The 26,367-nt window shown below is 39.2% G+C and overlaps 1 protein-coding gene across 7 annotated transcripts in view; it reads right to left on the bottom strand.

Annotated features, from left to right (window-relative positions):
• Positions 1–2,059: 2,059 nt before the first annotated feature.
• TBC1D1 (TBC1 domain family member 1) overlaps positions 2,060–26,367 on the bottom strand; it is a 105,934-nt gene continuing 81,626 nt past the window's right edge. For all 7 annotated transcript variants that reach the window (XM_041458595.1, XM_041458586.1, XM_041458604.1 and 4 more), the window contains 7 exons: positions 25,238–25,399; positions 23,245–23,403; positions 18,554–18,798; positions 17,949–18,108; positions 13,249–13,418; positions 10,368–10,538; positions 2,060–7,465 (listed from right to left, as the gene is read on the bottom strand). In XM_041458595.1, coding sequence (XP_041314529.1) covers positions 7,268–7,465; positions 10,368–10,538; positions 13,249–13,418; positions 17,949–18,108; positions 18,554–18,798; positions 23,245–23,403; positions 25,238–25,399 — 1,265 coding nt within the window. In that variant the 3' untranslated portion in view covers positions 2,060–7,267. The remainder of the gene's footprint in view (positions 7,466–10,367; positions 10,539–13,248; positions 13,419–17,948; positions 18,109–18,553; positions 18,799–23,244; positions 23,404–25,237; positions 25,400–26,367) is intronic.

Here is a 26,367-nt window from a genome sequence, read left to right as displayed (position 1 = left end):
TCCAAATATATATTCCTTAATTTGTCCACAATTTTAAGCACCTGTTGCCTTAATTTGTACCTATTTAGTAATGTCTTTTAAACATTAGCCCCAGTTAAAATAGTATTGCTTTCTGGAACTCAGATGCTGGAACAAATAAGTAGAGAATCTGAAAATCTGAAATGCTAGCTTTTTTTTTTTTTTTTTTTTTTTTTTTTTCTTTTAAACAAATGCCAGTAATTTTGGATGCCTAAAGATGTTCTGAGAATAGAAGATGCTGTTTATGCCTGCTGGATTTAGGCTAAAACTGACTTATTTTTCCTACCCTGTGTGGAACTTGGCAGCTACCAGAGTATGGGTAGTGGCTTGCTGTGGCACCTTTCATGCCAGCCAGCGTATCTAAGGCAGCATGCAGTAACACTGAAGTCAGCAGTTATATATGACTCCATCACTTTATCCCATTAAATTCTGCAGGAGCCAGTTGGGCCACCTGGAGTTTCTGCAGCTACAATTTCTGTTCAGGCATGGTAAAACACCTACATATGTTCTGTCTCACCATCCTTTTTCTTGTTTTCCTACAAAGTCAGTGCATTAAAGCAATTTTTCTATTCCTTTGACATAGTTTAGGAGTTTAATGCCAAGCAATGACGTTAAGGTCAGAAACATGACAGTCAAACAATAAACCCCAAATTTGTGAGCAAATAACTTTTTCATTAAATGTCAGGTAAGGTGGCAGGTATCACCAAAAAACGGTTCCAGCAGGGGCTGCAAAATAATGGATCAGCATCATGGACTGCCCTCATGTAAGCTCCAGCAAAGTTACACGTTCTAAGTGTCTGTGGCTGAAATTGCTACTTAAATTATTTGATTTCTAGGTACTATGGAAGCTTGTTCTCAGCATGACGAAGATGTCAGTGCATCCCAGATATAGGCCAGAAGCTCTTGGAAGATATGGAAGATATTTTTGTATTAACAAGTCTTTTATTTTCCATTCTAGCAGGTCATTCTGACCAGATGACTATGTTATGTAATCAGGTCTTACTTGACTTTCTCCACTGCTTGAAAAGGATAGAACACTTTCTTTATCAGAAAAACCCTGCTGACACTGAAGCCCTCCTTTATGAGCTCCATCAGGGACTGAAAAAAACCCGAAGGTTTTCTGAGGCTTATCCCAATTATTTCACCATGCTCAGATTAGTATTGCCTCTCAGTTCAATGGGCATTTGCGCTCACATCTCTTTATGGTATGTCGGACATCCTGCTGCAGGTCTTGAAAATGTCATGGCTTTATCCTCTCTGGCCCTACATGCCTTCCTAACAGTCTATCTCTCTCCATTTTTAATAAGCATCTTGGTTTTTCCTTCTCTCAAAAATGAACATAAGGTCTGTTAACAAATTGCTGGACAAGCTTCCTGTAAATAGCTTCCTTAGAATGACTCTGTACTTATGTACTAATTATATTGTTATTTCTCCATTTGCAAGGTTCACTGCTCCTCTGTGTCTGCCTCTTACCTCAGTCTCTAACCACTGAAACCACCATTTAAGATTCCTTATCAAAAAATACCAGAGACAATTGGTGTATCAGGCCATTAAACACTAAACAACAACCACATTTCAGGTTTTGTTTGTTTTGCAATCAGGCTTTATGTGATATGCCCTAAGAGAAAACTGTGAATAATGAGCTGGGAAGACATACATGTACCACTAATCCCACCAAGAACCCATGACTTCATGAGCTCAAAGTCCCAGCCAGCAGCTGACTCGAAGCTACTCAGCTTATCTTAACTAGTGCATGGAAGAAATGCTCTTGAAGACAACCATTGCCTTGGCAATTCCAAGTCTGCAACATTACAAGAAATATCACTATCTACAGAGCCAACAACATCCCATGCATCAAATGCTGGCAACACAGAAAAATGAGACTGTATATAAGAGTGTTATTAGTATTCACTCATCCTGTAACAACTTATGAAAAAGAAATCTGAGAAAACTGAACTTGAAATTTCTTAATGCTGGTGAAACAGTCAACCCCTAGCCTCCTTCTCCCTCCCCAACTTCCAAAAGAAAGAGGGCAATAGGATGAACCAAATTGTAGCAAGACTTTATTTCCTGAGGACCATCTTGATTAGAATGACTTGCACATAATTACTAAGAAATGGAAACTCACTGCCTCACTAGTAATACAGGACCAGACAGATACAACAGATAATTATCATATTCTGCTTTTACCTAGAAAATGAAAAAATGTATTTCTATCTCCTTTGCAGACAAGCAGTCTAGTGTGAAATGTTAACAAAAGGAAAGGTATTACAGAAGAGTGCTAGAGAATGACAAAAACAAATAGGCATTTGGTTGAATATAGGATCAATGGCTGTTGCCAGAACATTTTTTATTAGTGGTTCCCAATCAAAAAAAAAAAATGTAATGAAATTTTTCTAAAATCTCTTTGGTTCTGAAATGATGCATGAGAAAAGTCCAGGATGGGGAGCTAGTACAAGCTTCTCCAGAAGCCCTGTTTTAATGATCTCTGTTCTCTCTGCAAGAGGAGTTTCATCATCTTTCAGCATCTATAGCCCCAATGCTTTTCTAGCACCATGAAAATATATGATACAATTAGAGAGAAGAAAAAATGCATTTATGCAAAAGAACAACTAGAGTCTTGTACATAATGAAGTCCCTCTTGATTTGCTTTGGGTTATGCTGAAACTTTGAGGCACAGAAAGTTCTTGCAGCCTCAGGTTTGTCTAGATGAAAGGAACATTTTCTGGCAGCTACAGGAGCAAATGAGTACCTAGTGATCCACCCTAACTCAGGTTATGTAAAACTTAGTGGGTGTAAGCTGCACATGTGCCTTCTGAAAGAAATGCCTGGATCGCACTCCCGCTTGTTGGCCTGGCTGCCAGCGCTCTCCTCCCTCCCACGCACCTGCTCTAGTAAAGCTCTCTTGTAGAAAAATTACTTCATGTCACAGGGCGTGACACCATATAAATGCTGTGCAATGATCTAAGGTGCCTCAAGCAACCACGGCATTCATCCTGCTGTAGTCAAAATGTATTAATTTCAGGCATTTTTTCTGGTGCCATCAACACCAAAATTGTGTTTGCAAATACGGTGCAGCGTTTGATGTGGAAAAGAATGTGAACATAGAATTTTGAAATGGATGGGAGACTAGTAAAGGGCCATGTTACACAGAGCAACCATTGTGCTGGAGATGCCTAAGCAGGCTCTAAGAGAACAGGCTGGCTTGTTCAGGGCAGAGCAGTGGCATGCACAGACACCTAAACAAGCCCTGACCAGCCCAGCCCCAGAAACAGCAGCAGTGTAGATGTGAAACCTGAGCTGTGTGCTGGGGAGCAGCAGGGGCAGGGCAGCTCTGAAGAGGACAGTGAGCCAGGGGCTGAGGGTGACAGGCAGGCAAAGGGAACAACTTCCTGACAAGGAGCATGTCCCACCATACTCAAAAAACACTAGCAAGGCAGGTCAATAGTTCAGATGACCAGTCAAGGCTGAGCTCAAGCAGGAAAGCCAAGACCATAGGTCAGGATCAACAAGGATACATAGCCAGATGCAGGTGTGGCTGCAACACAGCTCAGGCAAGGACCAAGCACAGGAAATGCAGTTTAAATGCATCTCCTAAAAGATGGTGGCAGTGTGGGAAGCAGCTGGTTTCTTCCAGCTTTCTGTTGAATGGTTGCAAGGCCAGCAGGCACGGAGGCCCAATGCTGAAATGCCTCTAAGACAGACGTCTGCATTATCTAATTAAGCAGCCTAATCTCCAGGAGAGAAGAGAGTGCAGGGAGGGCACTGATAGTATCCCACCTGACTTGGCTACAAAGTAGTATGCTCTGCCATTCTGACATACCAGGCTGTTTTATTACTATCTATTAATTGCAGCACCTATTGTAGTGGGCTTGAAGTAAAAAAATGGATTCAGTGTTCCTTGCTTCACTGAATGATGGAATAAGATCCCAAAGGAGTAAAAGCATCAGCTATATTGTCTTTGCCATGCAGAGACTATTGTCCTTCATTCAGAGTCCTACTAGCTGCAGTTTTGTGACTTAGTCCTAAATGCAATTCCTATCAGATTATTATGTTTGAAAAAAATTCCAAGAGTATTTACTGACTGCTATACTACAGTCCTTGCTGCTCAGGACTGGTGGCAGTGCCTCCACTTGAGTATGTGTCAAGCAAGAGCTGGTGTGTGCTGGGTACCTGCAGAGGAGGTACCTGGCAAGGACACAACATGTTTTAATGGGCCTGAGAGAGTTACTTTTGGGAGGAAGGAATAGCTGCCAGTAAAGGACAAGGTTGCAGTGGCAGCATTTCCCATTTCACATTGTTTTGGCAGAGCATTGCCTGACATACCAAGAACATACTAAGACCTTCTGGAACAATCTTTCAGAAAACCAGTTTGACACAACTTGGAAGATCTGGATTGCACTGGATGCCAGCAACCAGTGAGAAATTGAAATATTTGGTACAAGTCATTGCACTTTTTTGTGACTCAGTTCTCACTCTAAACAAGAGAACGTGTGCCTTTATGAAAGTGCTTTGATCTTCCCACGATAGGCACTGTAGAATTTCTCCAATTCTGTATTAAATAATGATCTCTGGAAATAGACACCAGGGCAAGAAGAAGTACCTCGAACAGTCAGCAGCACGGGGAGTCCCAGGTACCTACCACAATTACTTGTTGGAAGAAAACCAAACCAGAACTGGTGACCATGACCCACTGCAGCCGGTCCTCTGTCCATGCAGCGCTGTTCACTGCAAAGGTTTCAGAGATCCTGCCTTTTTCTTGTTGCAAATGTCAATATCAGTTCTTTCCACGTTTCAGGCTAATCTCTCTCAGGACCACTGCATCCATGTAATTCACTAGCACTGCACCCCTTGCTGCCTTTGCCATGCACCTTTGAAAGCCTAAGCTGCACATACCAATGAACCCCTTCCTTCCTTCTTCACTGTTTTTTCTTTTCTTCAAAGATTAGGCATCACTGCTGGGGATTTTTATCTGTAGAAGTGATATAGAGAAAATGTTGATTATTTCAACTTGGATTTTCTGGGAGTGGCTCATTTGCTATTTTTGCTGAGGGATTTGATGTATGGATTTGCAGGTGGCTTTTTAAAAAATACTCTCTGAATCAGAAATTTATATTTACTGTTCATCTAGAAGACAGTATATGATGACAATTTCTGGTACTCAGAAAATAAGAGACCTAATTTTACACATTTTTAAGGATGCTCAGCAACAGCATAGCTGGAGTATCAAGTATCTGGGACTAGCTCTGGGCTCTATTACTTCTTTCTCATACTTCCGGAAGGAAAAGCCCCGAGCTTTTACAAAGTTGGGAACTTGGTAAGTGGTATTACTTCCCTTCAACTTCTAGTCCAAAGCCTTTTACTGAGAATTTGTGTAAGTGCATTACTAAGTGCACTTAGATGAGAACTAGAGTCACTGTTCCCAGAAAGCATGACTGGTAAATAGGTAACAAGTAAGTTTAGGCTTTTCTAACTATATAGAAGCAACTGTTTCATTGTACCAGGGAGCTGAACGGAAATTATCAACCATTGTAGACAGCACCGTACTTCCAGGGCAAGTCTCATCTCACATGCTTCTGAACTGGCACCCCACCAACTGTGGTTTTGTTTTTGAATACCAAAAAATGTAACAACATAGATGTAGGCATAGATTATTATTATTATTTTTATTGCTTTTGTTAAAAAGTCAGTGTAGGAACTCTGGCACTATGCTGTAAAAACGCAACATTACTGAGTGATCTAACAGTATGAGGTCCATTATGACAAGATTTTAAACATGAAGCGTAAGCTTCACTGTGGATTTCCAAATTAAAAAAACCAAGCTGAAGAGGTAAATGGATTATTAATAACTTATGTATGTGGAATTTCAATACTAAGTGAATATAAAGTGGACTTGCAAAAACCAAACATATAAAAATCACGTCCTGGGTGAATCTCCACTATAGCAAAACACCAGTGCCTATAAACTCAGTGCTTAGTGACTGAAAAAACCGATGGCAATATTCCTAATTCTGAAGTAAACCCCAACAAAAGCATATCCATGGGTATTATTGCACAATGTTGCTTTAACTGGCTTCAAACTACTTTTGCATTAAGAAAAGTGAAACTTACTTTTTCAGATATTTAATCTTATTTGAAAGATGCATTGCAAAATAATGGTGTCCTAACTAGAACTTCTATATCCTTTATGAAACAGTTTAAGCATATCTGGCACACCATGAAGCTCTTGAAATTATTCCACTTTTTCTCAGAAAAAGTCTTTAGATTTCTCAGAGGATGGGTGGGCATAGAGTAGCAAATAAAGGGGAAAAAAATGACAGTGGACATTACTTTCCCAGCAATAAAAGATGTCTTACATCACACAGCAGGTCAGAAATAAATAAGATGAAATTTGAGGAGTCTGAATAGAAATCCTTGAATGACGCTGCAAGAGTCACAGGCTTCACCAAATTAATGTCAGTATATTTTGTTAGGAATAATGTAGTTACTATATACAGTATGTTTATCAGATAATGCTAACTAACAATACACTAAATTAATTGTAGTTAAAGAAGAAATATACTAAACCAACATACTTAAAAAAAAGGAAGGCAACCCCCAGTTATACATAGTTACATATGATAATGTTCAGCTCCCTGGAGTTCAATGGATTGACACCTTCAAGCATCAGGAAGCAGTTTCTGAGGTGTAAACAACATAATTAACAGAACCCAGCCAAGCTGTAGGGGAATTACACCAACAAAAATTTCAAGTCCAATCACAAATCACCTGTAAATGTTACCACTGCATAGCTGCAATGGGGCAGTCATGCTTTCAAAGGTTTTACACTGACGTATTTCTTCAAAAGACCTTCTAAAGGATGTGCTATTTAACTTGGAGGTGATCCAGACACAAACAAAACTGTGACAAACCCAAAGCACTTAGGTTTAGAAGCACTTACTGAAGAATCCATACCATATTTACAGTGTATTGCGCATGACTGCACACACTAGTAAGTTTCTCCTGTTTACTATTTCTTATGTGGCATCTTACTCTTCACAGTATTTCTACATACTAAGAAGAGAAGAGTCTTTCCCCAGGAAACCAGCTTCTCTGATATGGAAAGCCACCATGCCCACATCTTGCTTTGCCACAGTAAGGTGTGTACAACAAACACGACAACGTCAAATCCCCATGGATGATGACAAAATGACTCAGTTCTTCCCTTTGTTTCTCGCTCAGCTTCTCTGCTCCCTTACAACTGTGCAGGTCAGTCAGCATCCAGTTCTTGTCTAGTAAGAAGAGGCTTCCCATCTGTATCACCCATCTTTTTTTGCATCTCTTCCACAGCTTTCAGCAGAGCTGCTCGCTCCTGCTCAAGAGCAAGAATGGACTGCTTCAGTTTGCCTTCATTGGTCAATAAAAGCTCTACTGTAGCTTCAAGGTTTTGGATTTTTCCATTAGCCACCTATCACAGTAAAAAGATAGGAGGGGAAAAAAAGGTAAATTCATTAATGACTGAAACCATCTTTATTTTTTGAGATACATGACTATATATAAAATACTAAAGAAATTATGAAAAATTAAACTCAGAATATAATGTAAAGTAGTGAACTTAGAAAGTTACCAAATCTGCAAATTTTATACCAAAGAACTGCAGGTTAAGATAAGCTTCTGTATGGGTCAGTTGGGAGATATTTTTGGCCAGCCACAGTTGTTGCTTTGCAAAACAAAGACAACTCAACATATTAGCTGCATCCTCATTTCATCTCAACATTGAGTCCAATGAATATCAGGTTTGAAGGCAAATGAGAAGAGGATTTAGAGCAATATGCAAATGGAAAACACATTGTGAAAAAAGTCAAAAATTCTCCCTCAAAATGCTGCACATACTGGCATTCTACTTCATGGTGAAACAAAGTATTAGGTGGTTCAAAGTCCTTGTATGAGACCTGTAGGTACTCTGACAATGTCAGATATCTGTTTGGAAGTTTCAGCACTTGGTAATATTTGGAGACAGGACGAGTACAGGGTGGTCTTTGCTTTCAGGAAAGTATTTCCCTTTCTGATGAGCCCACTAGCCATCATGTAATTATGATGGGTTAAAAACTTCAGCCTTTGGGGACAAAGTATTGACAAATTATATTGACCCATTGACATTATCTTGTGATGCATTTTCCTCCTATCAGCAATGCACCACCTGCCACCCTATGAAACAAAGTCTGGTGCAGCCCACCTCCAAGACAAAGGGACTGCTCCAACACTACAGTGTTAGTTAAGTTCCCCCTGCCTTGCCAGCACTCAAGTGGAGACAAGCTTCATAATAAAGTGCTTCAGGCTGTCAAGTCTATAAGGGACAGGAGTGGGTGGAAGATCACAGAATCACAGAGTGGATAGGGTTGGAAGGGATCACTGGAGGCCATCTAGTTGCAACCTCCCTGCTCAACCATGGTTCCCTACAGCATGTAATTCAGGACTGTGTCCTGACTGCTTTTGATTATCTCCAGTGAGGGAGACTCCACAACCTCTCTGGGCCACCTGTGCCAGTGCTCAGTCAAGCACATTGTAAAGTTCTCACGTTCAGGTGGAACTTCCTATCCATCAGTTTCTGCCCATTCCCTCTTTTCCTACTGCTCCGCACCTCCAAGTGGAGCCTGGCTCCATCCACTTCACACCTTCTCTTCATATGCTGATGACCTGCTCCAGGAGCTCCATGTCTCTCTTGAACTGAGGAGCCCAGAACTGGACACAGCTCCTAATATGCCTCACCAGGACTGAGTAGAGGGGCAGGACCACCTGCCTCCACCTTCTGGCAGTGTTCTTCTTAACACCACTGGCCTTCTTGGCAACAAGGTTAATGAACAGCAGGACACCCAGGCCCTTCTTCACAGAGCTGCTCCCCAGCAGGTTGTCTCCCAGCCTGTGCTGGTGCCTGGGGTTATTCCTCCCCAGCTGCAGGACCCTGCACTTGCCCTTGTTAAATTTCAGAAAGTTTTTCTGTTCCCGTCTCTCTCTCTGCCGAGGCCCTTCTGAAGGGCTGCACAGCACTCTGGGGTATTGGCTGCTCCTCCCAGCTTTGTGCCATCAGCGAACTCACTGAGGAGGCACCTGCCCCTTCATCCAAGTAATTGATGGATAAGATAAATAATACTGGGCCCAGTATTGAACCCTGTGCAACACTGCTAGTCACAGGCCTCCAACTGGACTCTGTGCCACTGATCACAAGCCTTTGAGACCTGTCATTCAGCCAGTTTTCAATCCACCACACAGTACACTGTCTAGCCCATGCTTCCCAAGCTGAAGATCCTTGATACAGGTATTTACAGGACATCACATCTTAAATATCATCCCAGAAATCCATATTCCCCTTGCTATATTCAACAATTTCCTTGTCCATGTTGCCCAAAGCTTTATGATTATATCTTGCAGAAGAGTGCCTCTCCTTCTGACTTCTCTACGGCTCAACCTAGAACCTAAAACAGGATCAGATCTCACAGGATCAGAATGTACAGCTGAAGCAAATTTTTGTTAGGCAATCTAAATCCGGGTGATTGATTAGTCTTAGTCAGGAAAAAGAACCAATGTCTGAGAAACCTAAACTTCCTTCACCGATTATCTTACAAAGTTTATGTCTAACAATAATCAAGTGGTTTGAAATGTCTGCTTCTTACCCTTGAAGTCCCTTTCTCCATCAAACTAAATGCACAGTCAAAAGTTTTACAGCAAACATCCCGTTATAAAGCAGCCAGAAAACTGACTTTTTGCTCAGATAAGCAAAGAATAACCCTTTACAAAGAACAGGTGCACTGCCTCTGAAAAAGCTACAGACTATATATATTAGAAATTATTATTTCACATAATGTTTAAAAAATCTGGATAACAGCTAAAAAAATTGTAATAGAAAGTATGTCTTTATAGACAATGTATCCTTTCTCTAAAGTATCCCTAAATTGTGACTTTGTAATTAGTTTACCAATTTTTGACAGAGTAGTATCCCTGCTGTAATAAAGCAGTGACAGAAAATATAAAAATGAAGTAGAAAAAGCACTTTATTTTTAGTTTGAAGTTGAAACAGCACTTTATTTTTAGTTATCTTCTACAGATATGATTTTAATTACAAGAGAAGAGGCAGTGTGTTGAAACAACTTTTCACTAACTACCAATATATGCTCTAACCACCCCACTCTCACAATTCCTTCTGCATGTAAACTTTGGGGGCTAAACTAAATAAAACTTTTAAGTGGCTACCTTCTAAATTCACTAGACCAAACACCAATCCCTCCTGTGATGTGGTATAGGACAACCTCTTCTGAAAAGGTGCATAAATTAGAAAATTAGAATGTTAATCATATATGAGATATAAATTGTACCTGCAGTTCTTCCAGGAGGTCAAAGTTTTGTTTGCGCAAGCTGCTGTTTGCCTTTTCTAATTTATCCAGTCTCTGATTGTCATTTAAAGATGAATCTATAAGCTCATCCTGAAGCACATGATATTCAACTTCATAAGCTTGCAACTGTTTGGCAATATCCATTTCAAATACCTGTTGTATATAAAAATATTATTCAGTGCTGTGCAGATTAAAAACATTGCTCTTTCAAGGCTTTAAAATCTATTGATCTAGGTCTAGACTTAGATATTTAATCAATGCATTCAATAAAGGACTTATTTTTTGGCATTCACATTTCCTATTATGGAAATGGCAAGCCTGAGACAGTGGAGTGCAATACATTTGCATTGGATCTACTTAAAAACTTTGCTACTGATTTGCTGCCTGACTTCAGCAAAACTACCTAAAATAAAGGCTTCAAGGGCATGGACTTGCAGAGTATTTCCCTTTTCAAATTTAATACATCTCAGTTTTGGCATAAACCCTTCTAGTCATACCCAGAATTAGTTGTCAGTTCAGAAAAAGTGTGGTCCAAACTCACCTGCCACATGTACAAGTGTAAGGCTAAGTAAAATAAAAGCCTTAAATGAAAAACAGTAGACTTTGCTATCTTTATTTATGACTCTATAGTATTTTTACAGACTGAAAGAAAATGAAATTTTCTCTCCTTACACTAACACACCTAACAAAAACATTATATAACATCAAAATAGATCTCTATTATTGTTAACTACAGATCACTGAAACGAATGCTCAGTCTTATCCATGAACATTAAGAAAAACTTTTATTTTAAAAGCAGATAAATACATTGAGATGCAAAGTGACCCAAGAGAAAAAACCTACTATTTTCTTTTCCTTTTTTTAGGTTTTGGCAAGCATCTGCCTTCAAATTATTCATAACTATGACTCCAATTTCCACTACAAGCAGTGAAGAAGGTAGTAAATGAAAAGGACAAGTGTGCCAATCACAGAACATAGAAGAAATAAAAGTTGATTTTAAAATGTATTTGAAAAATAGCCCAAGAAGGGAAGTTCCGGGGTCATTCTTTATTTTTAAATCTCTTGTACTTTATTAATTTTGAAAATTAGTCAAATGTCAAATCCCATCTTAAATACCTGTTAAAAATAACAGGAATATTTGCCAATTTTATTTATCTGCTCTGTCTAAAGAACTTTAACTGTTGGTTAAAGAAAACATCAGTTTATTAAATTTATTTCTGTCACATGTAAAATAAAAAGTTACTTCGTAGTTAAATAGCAGCAGAAATGTATGTACTGAGCATCTAAGCACAGAAGGCTGAAATAGAATTTTAATTCGAGTTTGATTACACATAGGGAATTTTCATTTTCTGTGAATCTGAGCATCTCTGGAGAAGACCCCCTGTTGAAATTTCAATAAAACAATCAGTGCAATTCAGCAAGGCAGAATGTTACTTCCTCTCATGACCTCTGCCACTTCTAACCTCTGTGCTCCTGAGGAGGGAGGGAAGTCCCTGCTGTCATAACCAGAGTATCAAATCTGAAAGAAGGGAAACATGAGGCAATAAAAAGTTTGATTTGAAACCTAGCTAAGTGAAGGCACGTTAAGGCACGGAACCAAAGGCCATGCTGCAGAAGGATGCAGAGCATGGGGATTAACCCAGGAGCTGTGTATGGACTGTGGGCTGGTCAAACAGCTGCTCTCTTCAGAGTCAGCCCTGATCAAAGCAAGGAACTGCTCTTCCTTCTACTCACTTCTACCTACCCACTTCCAATTTAGAGCAGTCAGGGCTGCCTGAACAGAGCATCCCTCCCTCCTTCAGCTCAAAGCACACAGTTTTCTGCAGGTCACCCAAGCACTGCAAGTCTTTCAGCCTGGCAGGTAACACACAATTCCCTTCGCCCCTTGGAAATTCCTTGCTTTCCTTCCTCTTGCACAGACTTTCTAGCTCTCATCTCCTTCCTTTGACAGTAAGCACTAGGAGCCTTTTTTCTGGCCCTAATGTGGGCTGTGTCCCCCAGAAACTTTGCTGCCAGGGCACAGAGGGAAGCCCTCACCAGCCCTCTGCAGAGCCCTGCACTGCTGCTTTCTTGATCAACCCATGAGCTTTGATCTCCAGCAGCCCCTGGGGGGCTTGTCAGCATCTGCAGTTCTGCACAGTACAGCCCCTATGTTCTGGACCACAAAAGGCCTTCAGAAAAACTGGCTAAAGCCCATCTTCTATTTGCCTGCTGCAGTTTAGATGTCAAGTGTAGAAAACACTTAGGGTTTTCAAACAGGCAAGCCTTAATTGAAATAATTTTTGGTTTTTTCATAATCCATAAGTATCATCTGGAGTATTCTGCTAATTTAGCAATATTGCATCATTTTCCTTGTCTGCTGTTTAAAAGAATTGCATCAAGGATTCCAAGTTTTGCTGTCTAGAGTCACTACTCACTGCAACAGTCTGCACTGCCCCATGTACTCCTGACAGAATTACAAAGGTGCTGTTGTTACATACTGGGCCAGTACCATGAAAGCTACTAGAGAAAGAGTGGATGTGGGAAGGCTTCTAATTTCAGTAAGCAAGGTTAATATTTGTGAGGCTCTTGTAAGTCAATTTTTGCTTCTGATATGAGACTTGGAAGGCAAGCTTCTTTGGTGAAAAAAAAAATTAATTTTCCCTAAAGGCTTCATAAAGTTACAATAACGAATGGTTACAATACCATATAAAGCCACTAAGTCGTCTTAGTTTACAAGTCATCTGCTTCCAAAAGTTTTCAACATCTTCCAAACTACAAGGGAGTTCTCAGCTTGAAGTAGTAGCTGCTCTGCCTTTTCTGTTGGGAACTTAACAAGAGCATTCCTTTGCATACCTCTCATGTGTTCAGTTTATTTCATACCTGACTAATGGTCTTTTCCATCTGTACCAAACCCAAGTTGGGGAGAGTGCTTTTAATAAAATCAACAATAGTTTCTAGATTCTCATGCTGCAGAATCAAGGGCTTGTGGCTTCCCAAAAGGCTTAAAGCCACTTTAAATATAGCCTCTGATCCTTGAAGAAAGAGCATATCTGTGAAAAGAAGGAAAAAACAGGTTATATCAAGCAAGCACATCTTTTGACAAGAATATCAAAACAATAAATTGTCAAAGGACAAGAACTTCTGATAGAAGTGACCTGGAGGTTAGATACACTGTGCTGGACACATGCTTTTGGCTACAGTTTTAGAAGTTTTATAGGATCAAGATTATTACTGTGAATAGCACACTTGACTAACACAATCACTTACTAATTTGTTCAGTGAGTTTTCACAAAAAAAAAACCCAAAAAAAGCAATTCAAGTTTAAGCTAAGTCTACAATAAACTAGGTAGTCAAGTTTATCCATGTTGCCACTTTTTGTGCATGTAATAATTTAGTGGGCTGTTTTCATGTTTGTAGGAATATAAATTTGCATAGGAATCTAATCCAAGTGCCCTTTAAAAATCGTAATACAACGGAGAAAAAACCAATACCTGAAGGCACATCTGAAGATCTGAAATTTGGTTTTTCTCTCATGTGGTGGAAAAAGCCACAAAACCACAATACAACACTTAGCACATGAGGCTAAATGCACACTTTCCAGTAGCCTCAAGTTTCAGGTGCATGTGTTTATTTTTAGTATGTGTCTCAACCACTTCTGTTAATATGCTAATAGCTATATTAATAAATACCCTGAAATCTTAGTCATACAGCTGAAGTGTAAATATTGCAGGTGGCCCTGCAATGACAGCACCTGGCATACCAAGCACACTGAAACTACAATATACAGTGACCTTTCAATGAAATGTCCTTTCCTTTCTTTTCTTTTACAAAGTGCCTATGTATTTATAGAGTAAAGAAATAGAAGTCTGCAATAAAGGCATCAGACAAGAAACTCAGTCTGTACAAACAGCATTGCCCTGCACTTGACTTTCCTGCTAACTACTGTCAGAATCTGCTCCTGGTTTCATTGAAGAGCTCACCTTGCTACAGACAGAAGCACCTAACAAATTAAACAATACGGATGGAGGTGACAGAGAAATAGAAGATACTGTGGGGTTTTTATATTTCCTAAATATAAATTTACTTTGAAAGGGCTTCTCTCTTGTTCTTTCCCTGCTTTGTATTTGAAGCTGTGAATGTAGCCACAACCAATCACATAACAAGTACCACAGTGACACCAAAACCCAAAAATTAAAAGGAAAAAAAAATTATGTCTCAACACTAAAAAAAAAGAAAAAAAAAATAAAGCAAAGAGATAGAAAAAACCCACCATGCTGTAAGGGAAACAGCTACTAGCAAAACTACAGTTATCTCTGATATAGTGAAAAACCTATGAAAGCTCTGGCTAACAGTCTTTCTTAGGAAAACCAAACTCTATTTCCAAATTTGTATCATAATGAAATTCCCCTCTTACACTCTTTAGCTTGCCATGTTGAAGCCGTAACTCATTTCACTCTCTCTCTCCAAGAAAGAAAAGCACAAGAAAAACTAAGCACAAATCTCACACTTTCTTGCCATTTGTCCTAAAAGGGGTGTAACATTTTTCAGCTCTGTGTTGAGCTGAATGTGAACTCCAGTGGCAGAAATGATTAAAAAGTGGCAACAGAGTACACATCTGCCTCAATTCTCTATTGAAACTCAAAAGTATGGGAAAATGATTCATAGGGAAAGCTCTATATTAGGACAGGAAATGCTGAAGAACAGCTAGAAACACAAAGTGAAAAAAAGCAGAGCTAAAAAGAATGTGTTTTTATGATTCAGCACCTGTCCCATAATGACATGCAGGTTAACTCAAGGTGACCTGAAAGTTGTTAATGAATGTCTGTATGACTGAGCTGGTAATACACAGCCGAAATCCCTCTCCCATTTAAAACAGCAAGTACTTAACAAAGACCTGTTTGTTATCCACTCCCCATGCTTCATATTAAGTGGGCTCCCAGCCAACAACAACACAGTCAAGATACCCAAATTAATGTCAGCATGACTGCCAGCCTACAGGATTAAAAAAAAATCAAGTTTTATCTACAATCTTGAAACAAAATAAACACTATTCTATCAAATCTCCTCTATTAATAAGTAAGCAGAGGTACTAAAGAACGCATCTTTTGTAACACTGTACTTTCATCAGCTCCTGCTCAGGAGAAGTGTTGAAAATTTGGACAGGTAAATGAAAACTTAAAAGGAGTTTTGCTGTTTGATTCATAAAACAGTCTAACACACATTTACGTATTGCCTGTTAGATGCCTGCAAAAAGCACGCTCTATGGAAATCCAAAGGAATGGTCTGTAACAATTATATAGTTAAATATGAGTGGTCTAGCTTCAATACCAGGGGTTCAGAGATACCATGTTAGAAAATGGCAGTGCAATCTCAGACTGTTAATAACCTATAAATCAGTTACTTCAGCATCAACATTCTCTCCTCCCAAGGGTTCTAATAAGTGAGCAATGAAAATCTGTATATGTATGTTATGCAAAAGTGTGCGAAGACATAGGTCAAAAATGATTGGATTTTAACTTGCCATGTTGCTACTGACAGCCACTGGCAGAGTGACAGCTCTAACCTTTTTTGTTTAAAGTTGTGCTTCAGTGTCTTTAGTATGGGTGAGGATAAGACTTTACTTTCTAATGTAAGAGTATGTCCAATGTTCCTAACCAACAGCTCCAGTAAACACTGTTTTAAGAAAGTTGTCACTCTGTTCTTCTAAAGTTCTTCTAAGTCTACTGACGTTTACATTTTTGTAATAGAGTTTCTCACGCACTTTTCATGTAAATAATGATTGTTTTGCATTCCTTTCTGGAGAAAGAGAAAATTGATAGACTGTTGGTTTGACCAGTGTGGTTGGAGAGGTAGCAGTTTCATCCTCCAATCCACGGTCACTTTTAGAATTCTCTAAATATCAAAGTCCAGAAATAAATGCGCCTTTTTTGCCTTGAACATCTCAGTGTATGAGTGTCATTCATTTCATGTCGTATTGTGACAGGAAGTTACTAAATACAAAGGAAATACTGAATTTAATGAAAATACTAAATACAAAGCTGCAGGTGTTGGTCACATTGAACTTTCTCTCTAAAAAACATCAGAGGTTTTGAAGAGGTAACAGTTTCTGCCACACATGCTTTTCTATTCTTGACCTAAAATCAGATGTGTGCAGATCATGTATCAGTGCCTTCAGTTGTAATGCAAAGTCTTGGTTTTCAAAAACCCTACAGTCCTTCAATGATGAGAAAATACTAATCTGTGTATTAAGGCAGAAATCCAGATATACTGGATACAGAAGGCACTTTTATAACCTCACTGTAGTCAATTGCCCCAAACACTTCTTACCATGTACAATACTATGAAAGATTAACAAAAAGATGAGTTGATTATAAACTCGGTATATGACACTTGCATACAGCACTTAATTTGATTCCTACAGATTATTACTGTCAGCTATACACTTCTTGATGCACATTAACCTGCTTTGCACTCTTCCAGGAAAAAAACATGCTGTTTTCCCTGGAGTTTGGATGATAGTCATGGGACATATAGTTTTACTCAATACACCATCCTTTTCACTGTGAATTTTTCTAGCATTACTTTTAGCATGCTCTTAAACAGAAACTAGACAGGATTCTTGTTGGTTCTTCCTGAGCTCTATATTCCTATTTGTGGTAGGTAAAACGTACTGTTTTTAAGTCAAGGAAGTGTCAATATTAATCTGCTAATGAACAATTTCTTCATTGCTTCTCTTAAATGACTAAAGAAAATGAAACTGGTTTCTCACTAGAAGAGAACTGGGGAGAAAGCTCCAATACACCTCACTCATTATGGACAATCCAGTACCATATAATGAAGAGGAAAAACAAACAAGTGAAAAGGAAACAAAGCATCTTCTCAGACACCAAACAATCTATGAAATATATATCCAGAAGAGAGCATCAAGGTAAATTCTTAACTGGAATTTAATTAAAAAAGAAAGATTATGTAGATATTAAAAACAGGCAACAGAAGTGACTTCAAAAACTAAACCCCAGATGATTCCAAACATTCCAAACAGTAACCAAGACAAGAAACACTAGCTTAAATGCCTTGTATTTCTGCAGAGTAAATCCACAATTACACTGCAAGAGATTCTCTGTGTGTGTTTTAAAACATAATGCTCAAGCTAATTTTCTGCTGACACTGTTGGAAATGATGGATGGAGTAAATGGATGTACTTCTCAGATGATGTCTTTATTACATTTCTTTTCAGCTTGAAAATAACTAGTTGTTGGTGTTGAAGTGTCATTGTCATAATACAATGGCTGCCTTCATGGCATCAAATTTTACATCCTCTCTAAAAGTGGTGACAAGGTGGGAAAAGGTAACAATGAGGATGAAAAGACATTAGGGACTGTAGTTTACTTTCCTTCTCTCTCTTCCATTTTTACTGATATACTGCATACTCCATAGGATGACCTCTGTTGTTCTGTTCACAGTAAGCAAAGTATTTCTCCTGAGTGTCTGAAACTGCTTGGACATAATGCTGCTCCTAATACTAAGATTCCACATGTAAGACTTCAGAAAGAACAGAGAGAAGTTTTATGAGGAATTACCAAATACTCTGGATACGAATCCAAGGGGAAACTGGGAGGCAAACATGGTGAGAAACCAGGGAGCAGCATAGAGGCTGGGGCCAATCTCATGTGCCTCTAGGTGGTTGTAGAGATCTCGATGGTAATCATGAAGAAGTCGAGACAATTGGTACATCTGGATCTGCATGGAATAAGAACAAGAGACTAAAGATCAACATGTTTTATCATAATACCAAAGTTCATGCTTCATACATACATGCATCAGAAACAGAGAAAGGTATTTGTCAATTGATGTTGGATGAAATTGTGTGGAAACAAGAAATACCTGGAAGCCACCTAAAAGACACAGGATGGGTCACCTGTGAGCCTACAACAGGCTCATTTGCAGGGTCATTTGAACCTCATTTGAACACAACAGGAGTCTTCTTATTTATGGTTTCCATAGTTTCCCCAGAAGTATTTTGGTTTGAAAATCATGCATTTAGGATGATGTATTCTTTTCCTGGATTATCCTTCCCTATTTTTAAGAATTCAATTGAAGTTCAGGTTTTGACAATGCTAGCTGTATTGCATTATTATTATTATTTAACATTAGCATCTTTTACTTAAAAAAAATGAAATCATACCTGCAAAATTGTCATGTCAGGACGATATTGTTTTCTCAGGCCCATGTCAAACATAAGAAACTTCAGCATTTTAAAAGCATCTTCTTCACTCATATGAAGTAGTAAAACTCCTGCTACAAAACTAAGGCCCTGGCAATATCCTACTTCCTGGTCCAGAAGTGAATAGGCCTTCAAAATGTTGTAGAGTGACAGCTGCCCAGCTCCCAGCTGTGCTGAGAAGTACGGATGTGTTGGAAATGTGCGCCCTGCGAAAAGAGCTGAAGTTACTGACTTAAACTAAAAAATAAACAACAAACCCCCCAAAATTATATCATATTGTCAAATTAAAGTTTTTCAAAAATGTAGGTTCTTTTGAGAAGTAGATTTTGAGTCAACCCACAGGAAGACCATAAGAAAGTTAACAACACAGAACAATTGACTTGTATACTCTACCACTGTTTTGTTACAGTTATTGCAAAGTTAATTTAGAAACTGTCAGGGGATAGGGAAAACCTGTTCTTTGGAACAGCTGATTTTTAAGACTGACTCCTGAACATTTTTCAAAGGATAATAAACTATTATAAGGACTATTATAAGTTGTTCTAATAAGGACAACTATTAGGATTGAGGCACAGACTTAGAACATCTAAGTGGGCTGAGGCCCCTTCCCTTTACTTTTTCTTCTTCATGTAAATGTGTCTCCCATCACAACCCTCCTTGCCTTGGTCCCTCACAGTCTCCATTTGCCTTTTTTTTCCCTGCAGCCTGTACAATACCAAGAATTGAGTACCTGTATATAAGCTACGATATATGCTATATACATATTATGTGAGAGCAGAGCTAATCGAGGCAGCCAACAGACACAGCATTTTGTGCAGCCATTTCTGGGCATTGATTCCTTGAGCTTTGAGCATACAGAAACTATGTCCAGGATCAGCAGGGGACTCCTGGAAGTGTGAGGGTACTGCTGCTGGCTGGTAAGGCTGATGCTAACCAACCCTTGTCAGTTGCCCTTGATGACAGGGTGCCTGGAGCCTTTGTTCCAGCTGATCCCTTATATAAGGGAGGACCTAGGCAATGGGGCAGAGCACGCCTTCAGCAAGCTTGAAGGTAATACAAAACTGGGAGGAGTGACAGATTCACCTGTTACCATTCAGAGGGACCTCAACAGGCTATCCAAATGAGCTGCCAGGAGCTTGATAAAGTTCAACAAAGTTAAGTGCAAAATTCCTGCACTTGCAGGGAACAACCCGTGCACCAGTATTTGCCACCCATCTGGAAAGCAGCTTTGCAGAAAAGGACCTGAAGGTTCTGGTGGTCACCAGGTCAAAGTTGAGCCAGCAAAGAAGGCTGATGGTATCCTGGGATGCACTAAGAGTACTGCCAGCAGCTGGAGGCGGCTGATCCTTCCCCTCTACTCAGCACTGGTGAGGCCACATCTGGAGTGCTGTGCCCAGTTCTCTGTTCCAACTACAAAAGAGATACAGCCATGCTGGAGAGAGTCCAGCAAAGGGCCACTAGGATAACAGAGGGACTGGAGCATCTCTTCTGAGAGGTTGAGAGAACTGGGACTGTTCAGCCCAGAGACAAAAAGGCTCAGGAGGATGTTACCAGTGGGCACAAATACCCAGTGGAAGGGAATGAAGAAGAAGGAACCAGGCTCTTCCCAGTAGTGCTCACTGACAAAACAAGAGGCAATGGGCACACACTGAAAAACAGGAAATTCCACCTTTTTTTTTTAAATTTTAAGGGTGGATAGACACTGACACAGGCTGCCGAAAGAGGTTGTGAAGTCTCCATCTATGGACAAAGTCTGACCAAACATGATCCTAGGCAGCCTGGGCAGACCTTGCTTTGAGCAAGGGGCGATTTGGACTAGATGATCTCAAGAGCTCCTTTCTAATCTCAACCACTCTTTGATTCTGTGAACAAAGACATTAAAGACTTAACCTTTGCAGATTTTTAAAAAAAACTTCCAAAGGCAAATTTTTCACTTTTAGGAAAAACCCTCCTCCTATCAAACTTCCTCTGTGAAATACCTCGACAGAGGAGAAATGTGAATACCTCTTTTGTTCTAGTATTAAGTTGAGCTTGTTTTCTGATTGCCCACTTGTTAAATACCACCCCACCCTTTAGCTCCTGGAATGCTGCTGTGCTACCAGATAATATCAGAACTCCTGTTTCAAGACAAAGCCCGGAGAGTCCTTCTGCCATGTGGTAGCTGCTCTAGCCTGTCACATGGGACAAGGCATTCAGTTCGGAGTAGGTCTCCCTGGCCAGAGTGTCAGAGTTGAATGTTACAGAATATGTATTCCTAGCTTTCAAATGAGAAGGAGCTTGCATTCCTTTACTTGAAAGACAAGTTACTACAGCAGAGTCTAAAGGCAAGCCTGCACTGCCTCACTCAGGCAGCAAAGCTCATTTCTTGCTAAGTCATGAAAAAGAGTTACAAGCTCAGCAAGAATAAAAATGCTAAGAAGTTCTAAAATCCAGTAAATGGAGGAGAAGAACTGCTAACCTCACAAGCTGATGTGCTTCTGAGAGCTCTGATGTTGGCTTAACTAAGAATTTTAGCCTTTATTTTGGAGCAAACATCTCTGGCCCTGCCCAAAAGAGACTAAATGAACTGTGATACCGCTAGAGCCCCAGAATGCGAAAGGAAGTACCTATTACTTTATTTTTTAAAATGTAATAACACAAAACCTAATTTTCTACCGTGTTCAGCAAACACCTAGTGATGGATGGTTTCCTACACTGATAGCACCGTGACATGTAAATTGGGCCAGCAAAACAGCAGCTACACCTTAGCTCTGCATCCATCTGCACACTCTTGGCCTCAGGAAGCACTATTTACATCTGAGGATGCATCAATTCAACTAAGTGTGAGCAATACTATTACAGCCTTGGCTCACACTGTCTTAACAAGACCTATTTAGCGTAATTTGAGAAAGGTTGTCAAGTATTACAATCACTATATAGTGAGAAACACCTTACTTTCAAGGTGTAAGTGCATGCTCTCAGAAGGATTCTTAAAGACTTAAGAGAAAATGCTTCTGATGGCCTGAAGGCACACAAGTCAGAACATGTAAATCCCTTCTAGCTGCCTGTCCAGTTTAGCTGTCTGTTACTGTGCAGCACAGCACTATTTCAATGTGAATTACTAGGAAGTGTTCAGCTTCCTAATTCACCTTATGGTTATGACAGGGCCCAATCCCTGTTTCAGCTAGTGGGCTGGCAAATAGCACCCTGGCAGAAACAACACCTTACATGAAAACCACCATGAAGTTACCAATTTGCCAACACAGGCAGTCATTTGTTTCTACAAGAAGAGCACATGGCTAAGATGAGAAGTGTTTGTGTGCAGAACCAGGCAGAAAATATGAACAGCTTGCTGAGCCAGTAAGCCCCAGACTGCTATTTGAGACAAGCAAGCTCAGACTGACTGTGCTCCCTACTGTCCAGGAATCGTCCCAGCACTTATCCCTCTGCTAAGGTGTTCACTTATTTACCCAGCACAGAACTGTTCACCTCTCACTGAACCACTTGAGTGTCCCACCCTTCACTGGTAGGGCTATCAACAGTTCCAGGTATGCTGGACCAATAGGCATTTGCTAGTAAATGATCTCTGGCTGCATGTAAGTATTTCTCTCAAACACAAAAGATTGTTGTCTGGAACTGCTCAGTCCTGGGGAATGCCTAGATGTGCAAAGTCTGAAGGGAGGCAGTTTACACACAGCCCATTCCCGGCTGGCATTAAAACTCCTTGGACTGTTACTTTCCCAGTGCCAAGTCAAAACCAGGCAGGTCTGCCAAGTAGGGGAAAGTGAAGGTGACAGCCACCACCACCCTCTCCCACCCCTGGTCACACCACTTCCTGCAGAAACACACCTGTTCTTTCACATTCCTGTGTATTTTCTATGCACTGCTTTGGTTTTTTGACTTACTTTACCAAGTGTTGCAAAAAAGGAAAAAATAGCCTCTTTATTATCTAAAGCTTAGGTCACCATTTAAACTTGACAAATTTTCTCACAGTTTAGTACCTACTGAAGACAGTCAGCACACCGAGTTTTTAATAAAATAATAAATGGGGGCTCCCAGACAACTCTGGGTAAAGGTAATCCTTCCTCATCAGGCAAGAAAGGGGGTAGATCCACTTGCAGTGAAAAATGCTTAAATACTGTTTGAGTAGTTATAAAGAGCAGAATTATGATGGGAAAATTTTGTACTATTGCTTTACAGAAAAGATGTAAGAGAAAATAATGCAATGGGCATTAATCATTCAGATCAGTCCAAGTACAACTTTTCCCATAAATTTTTATCATGACATTTGGTTACTTGCAGTGCATAATTTCCTTTGATGGGAGTTTTTCATTGCAAATTCATTTACTCAAATGCAATGATAATGGATTTCTTAAACTGACCGACACAGATCCTCAGGACCAAAGTGTCAGCGCTATGTTCTGGAAGACATTGATTTTTTGCTTTTAATAGGGAAGAGCATAATGAATACTGAGTTCAATGTGGGAGCATCCCACACATGAGCTGTGATCCTCTTGGAAAAATATCAGCTCTTGATTTCTCACACCAGATTAAAAGCAGTTCTTACCAACAACCTATTATTAAATAGTGAAAGGCATTTTGTGTGTTGCTTTTAAGTGTCTTACAGAGATCACAAACCCTTTTTTTTAATTTTAGACCACTACTGTACTTACCTAGATCAATAAGAATTGCATGCTGTTGGGAAGTTAGTTGCTTTAGGAGTTCTTTATAAGGTGTGTCCTTTGGTTGTTGTTTACTTGGAAACTGATGTTTAAGATGGTATTGCTCAGCTAAAAACTTCCAGATCTCCCCACGGTGGTGACGTGGTACTCCTGAGCAGAGAAAGTAATTAAACCAGTAATTTGTACTCCTACTGAGGGTTCTGCTCTAGGTAACAGGATTGAGAAAATGAAGATGCTTATTTGCTATAAAGTCAGGCATATCCCTCTTGGCAACCTCCAGTGGACCACAGAAGTAGATGAAACTACAGTGCTTTCACTTTCTCAACCAATAAAAGACATCAGCCCCTTAACAGGAGTGATTTAAAGCAGAATGAAATACTATGAACTGCCTAAGGTTAATGCTTACATCCAGTCTGAGAAGCACTAGAAGAGGCATCAAGAATTGCAATACTTGTCTCTGAATATGCTTATCTCAAATTTTTCTGTGCAAATAAAGCACTGCAATAGAACTAATTCACACTTTTCACTAATATAGCGTGGACTCTGATGTTATGAGTACGTTTTAGGAAGGTGGGGTGCACACATACCAAAAATATAAATAGGTACAAATGAGACGTGATCTAGAGACTACAACACAAGGCACATAATCAGATAGCAAATACTGAATTTCTAGTTTTGCTATTGGCTTGCTTAATGACTGGTGCATATAAAAATGTTTTAAAGTTTGAATTTATTTCTCTTTAAAAATGGCAGATGTTACTTAACTATTTCACATAAGTAATGACAGCCTTCATTTTTAAACTGTATGCGAAGCTCTGAGAGTAAAATTAATTCAGCACAAGACTATCACTCACTATTAAATCAGCTACACAAGAAATCAATGCACGTTCACTTGAGGAAGTGTTCTGTCTATTCCATAATGCACTGGAACCAGATACTACAGTTTGAAGTAACTTACAGCCTGAAGTTTTTAGGACTGTTTTTTTCTTTTGGTATATATATGACATATGGAGGACAATAACAATAAGAGAAATCAAGACTTACTCAAGCATACAAGTTATATGGAAAGATAACAAAACACATTAAGATTTGATATTGTTAAAAATATGGGCTTACCCAGTTATTTTAAATGGGCAATTTGGTTTAACTTGTTTGTATAATTGCACATAGTCAGGTGCAATATTTAAAATATTAAACTTCTGACAGTGGTTAAGTCTTGATACTTCCTTTATGCTGGAAAGCTTTGTAAAGAACTATAGAAAGCTCCTTAGAGTGGCCATCATTAATCCATATAGCACTCAGCCTAAGGCCTTTGGGTCCAACCATGGCAAATGCAACTCTGAGTAATAGCCCAATTTCTTAGAACATTTAAAAAACATCCTTAGGTTGTATTATTTTTGCTGCAGTGGAGACAGGGGTGGTTGGTCAGCCCTGCAGTTGTGAGGAAGACTCCAAGTGGTGTTTGCAGGGACAAAGTTCCTGAACTCAGAGAAAGCTCTTGAACTCAGAGAAAAGGCAGTTCTGCAGAGATACCCATGTCTACTGCCTGGGCACAGACACAGTACACAGCCTGGAACAGAGAATTTCCAGAAAACAGTGCAGAGGGCTTCTTCAGTTATTCACACAGTCATTTGTTAGCATTATCCAGGTGGGTTTTTAAATTTAATTGTAACTTTTAATTTATAAAATCAGATTGCAAAAACTGTAATACGTTGAAGTAGCATACAACTCTCCTGGTAAGGGCAGATGTTATTCAACAATGCATGATGTAGCTCCAGTGATACAACTGCAGCAACCACTGAAAGGGACTGGTACTTGTATTTGCATAACCATGATGGTACCAAAAGCTGTTACCTGTTTTGTCAGCAGCCTGAGGAGCAGCACTAGAGAGAACATAGTTATTAGGAGTGGTTAAGTGGCCATACTATTCCTTTCCAGATACAATTTACATACATTTCAACAATTCAAAAAACAAACTGTTTACCTTGTCCAACAGCAGAGTGTATTTTTTCCACATCAAATTTAATCTTTGATCTTCCAGGTGTACTCAACATTTTTTCCCAAATCAAAGTTACATCTTTTAAGCAAGGTGTGATTTCCTCATAGTCAAGTTTCAGGCGTCTGTTCTGCAAATTGTTTTCAGATGCTAAAAAGTGATATAATGAATGTAGCAGTTAATATTGTTTACTATTTTAAAAATGGATTAATTTAACTTACAACTTTCTCATGCTATTCACCTGAAATATTTAGTGTCTAAAATTTCATGATTCTGGGGTTGGATGGGTTTGTTTGGTTTTCTAAAGATATTAATTGTGTTTGGCCAGTTAAATTGAATTCTCAATGCCTAATCAACTCCTAAATATGAAAAAAACATGAGACATGATGACTAATGAAATAAACATATGATTTTCATAACAAGAATTTTCATTTTCCCAGCTCTTCAGTGCAGAAGACTTTCAGCAAATGAAAACATAAACCCAATTTAGCAATCTATTTGTTATGCATACAGCCCTGTAATAATAGTAACTAAGTAAAAACAATAGTTGGGAAAGCATCAAAAAACCATGGCAAAAATGAAAATGATTCTGTCACTGAGTGTAATTCCAAAATTTAGAAGTAGAGTGAGAATTTAAAAGGGTGTCTTGGTATAGCTTATAAGTTTTTTTTCTATGGAGGTATTTTAGTACTATAATGTCCTGGAAAACAGGATTTATTAATGTTAAACATGTAAACTAAATAATTAAGCATGTTTTGGATAGATCTGTGCAGGTAATAAGACTGAAAAAATAGAAAAGGAGAAAAAGAGGTGTAGTTCTTATGAGATATATATGTCAGTTGTCTACTCCTAAAAGGATGAAATGATGAAAGAAAATGCTATAAGGAAACCAAGATGCAGCCACAAAGACAGCACTAAGGAGAGACAAACTGTGGGGAGTTTATAGAGAAATTAACAAAATAGGTTTCAAATTTTTAACTAGGCTGAAATGTGGCTGAGTACTCAATGCACACAGTTCCAGGACAAGAGCAGCTCTCTACTTGCAAAAAATGAAGCAGAGCAAAAGTTCAAAATACATAAAAGTCTGGAAAGTCTCTATAGTATTAAACAAAAATTAA

Source organism: Pyrgilauda ruficollis, unplaced genomic scaffold, assembly GCF_017590135.1.
Source record: "Pyrgilauda ruficollis isolate IOZ18807 unplaced genomic scaffold, ASM1759013v1 scaffold1, whole genome shotgun sequence".
Taxonomy (NCBI): domain Eukaryota; kingdom Metazoa; phylum Chordata; class Aves; order Passeriformes; family Passeridae; genus Pyrgilauda; species Pyrgilauda ruficollis.
Note: the sequence above shows the minus strand (reverse complement) of the source record. Positions and strands in the feature narration are given on the sequence as shown.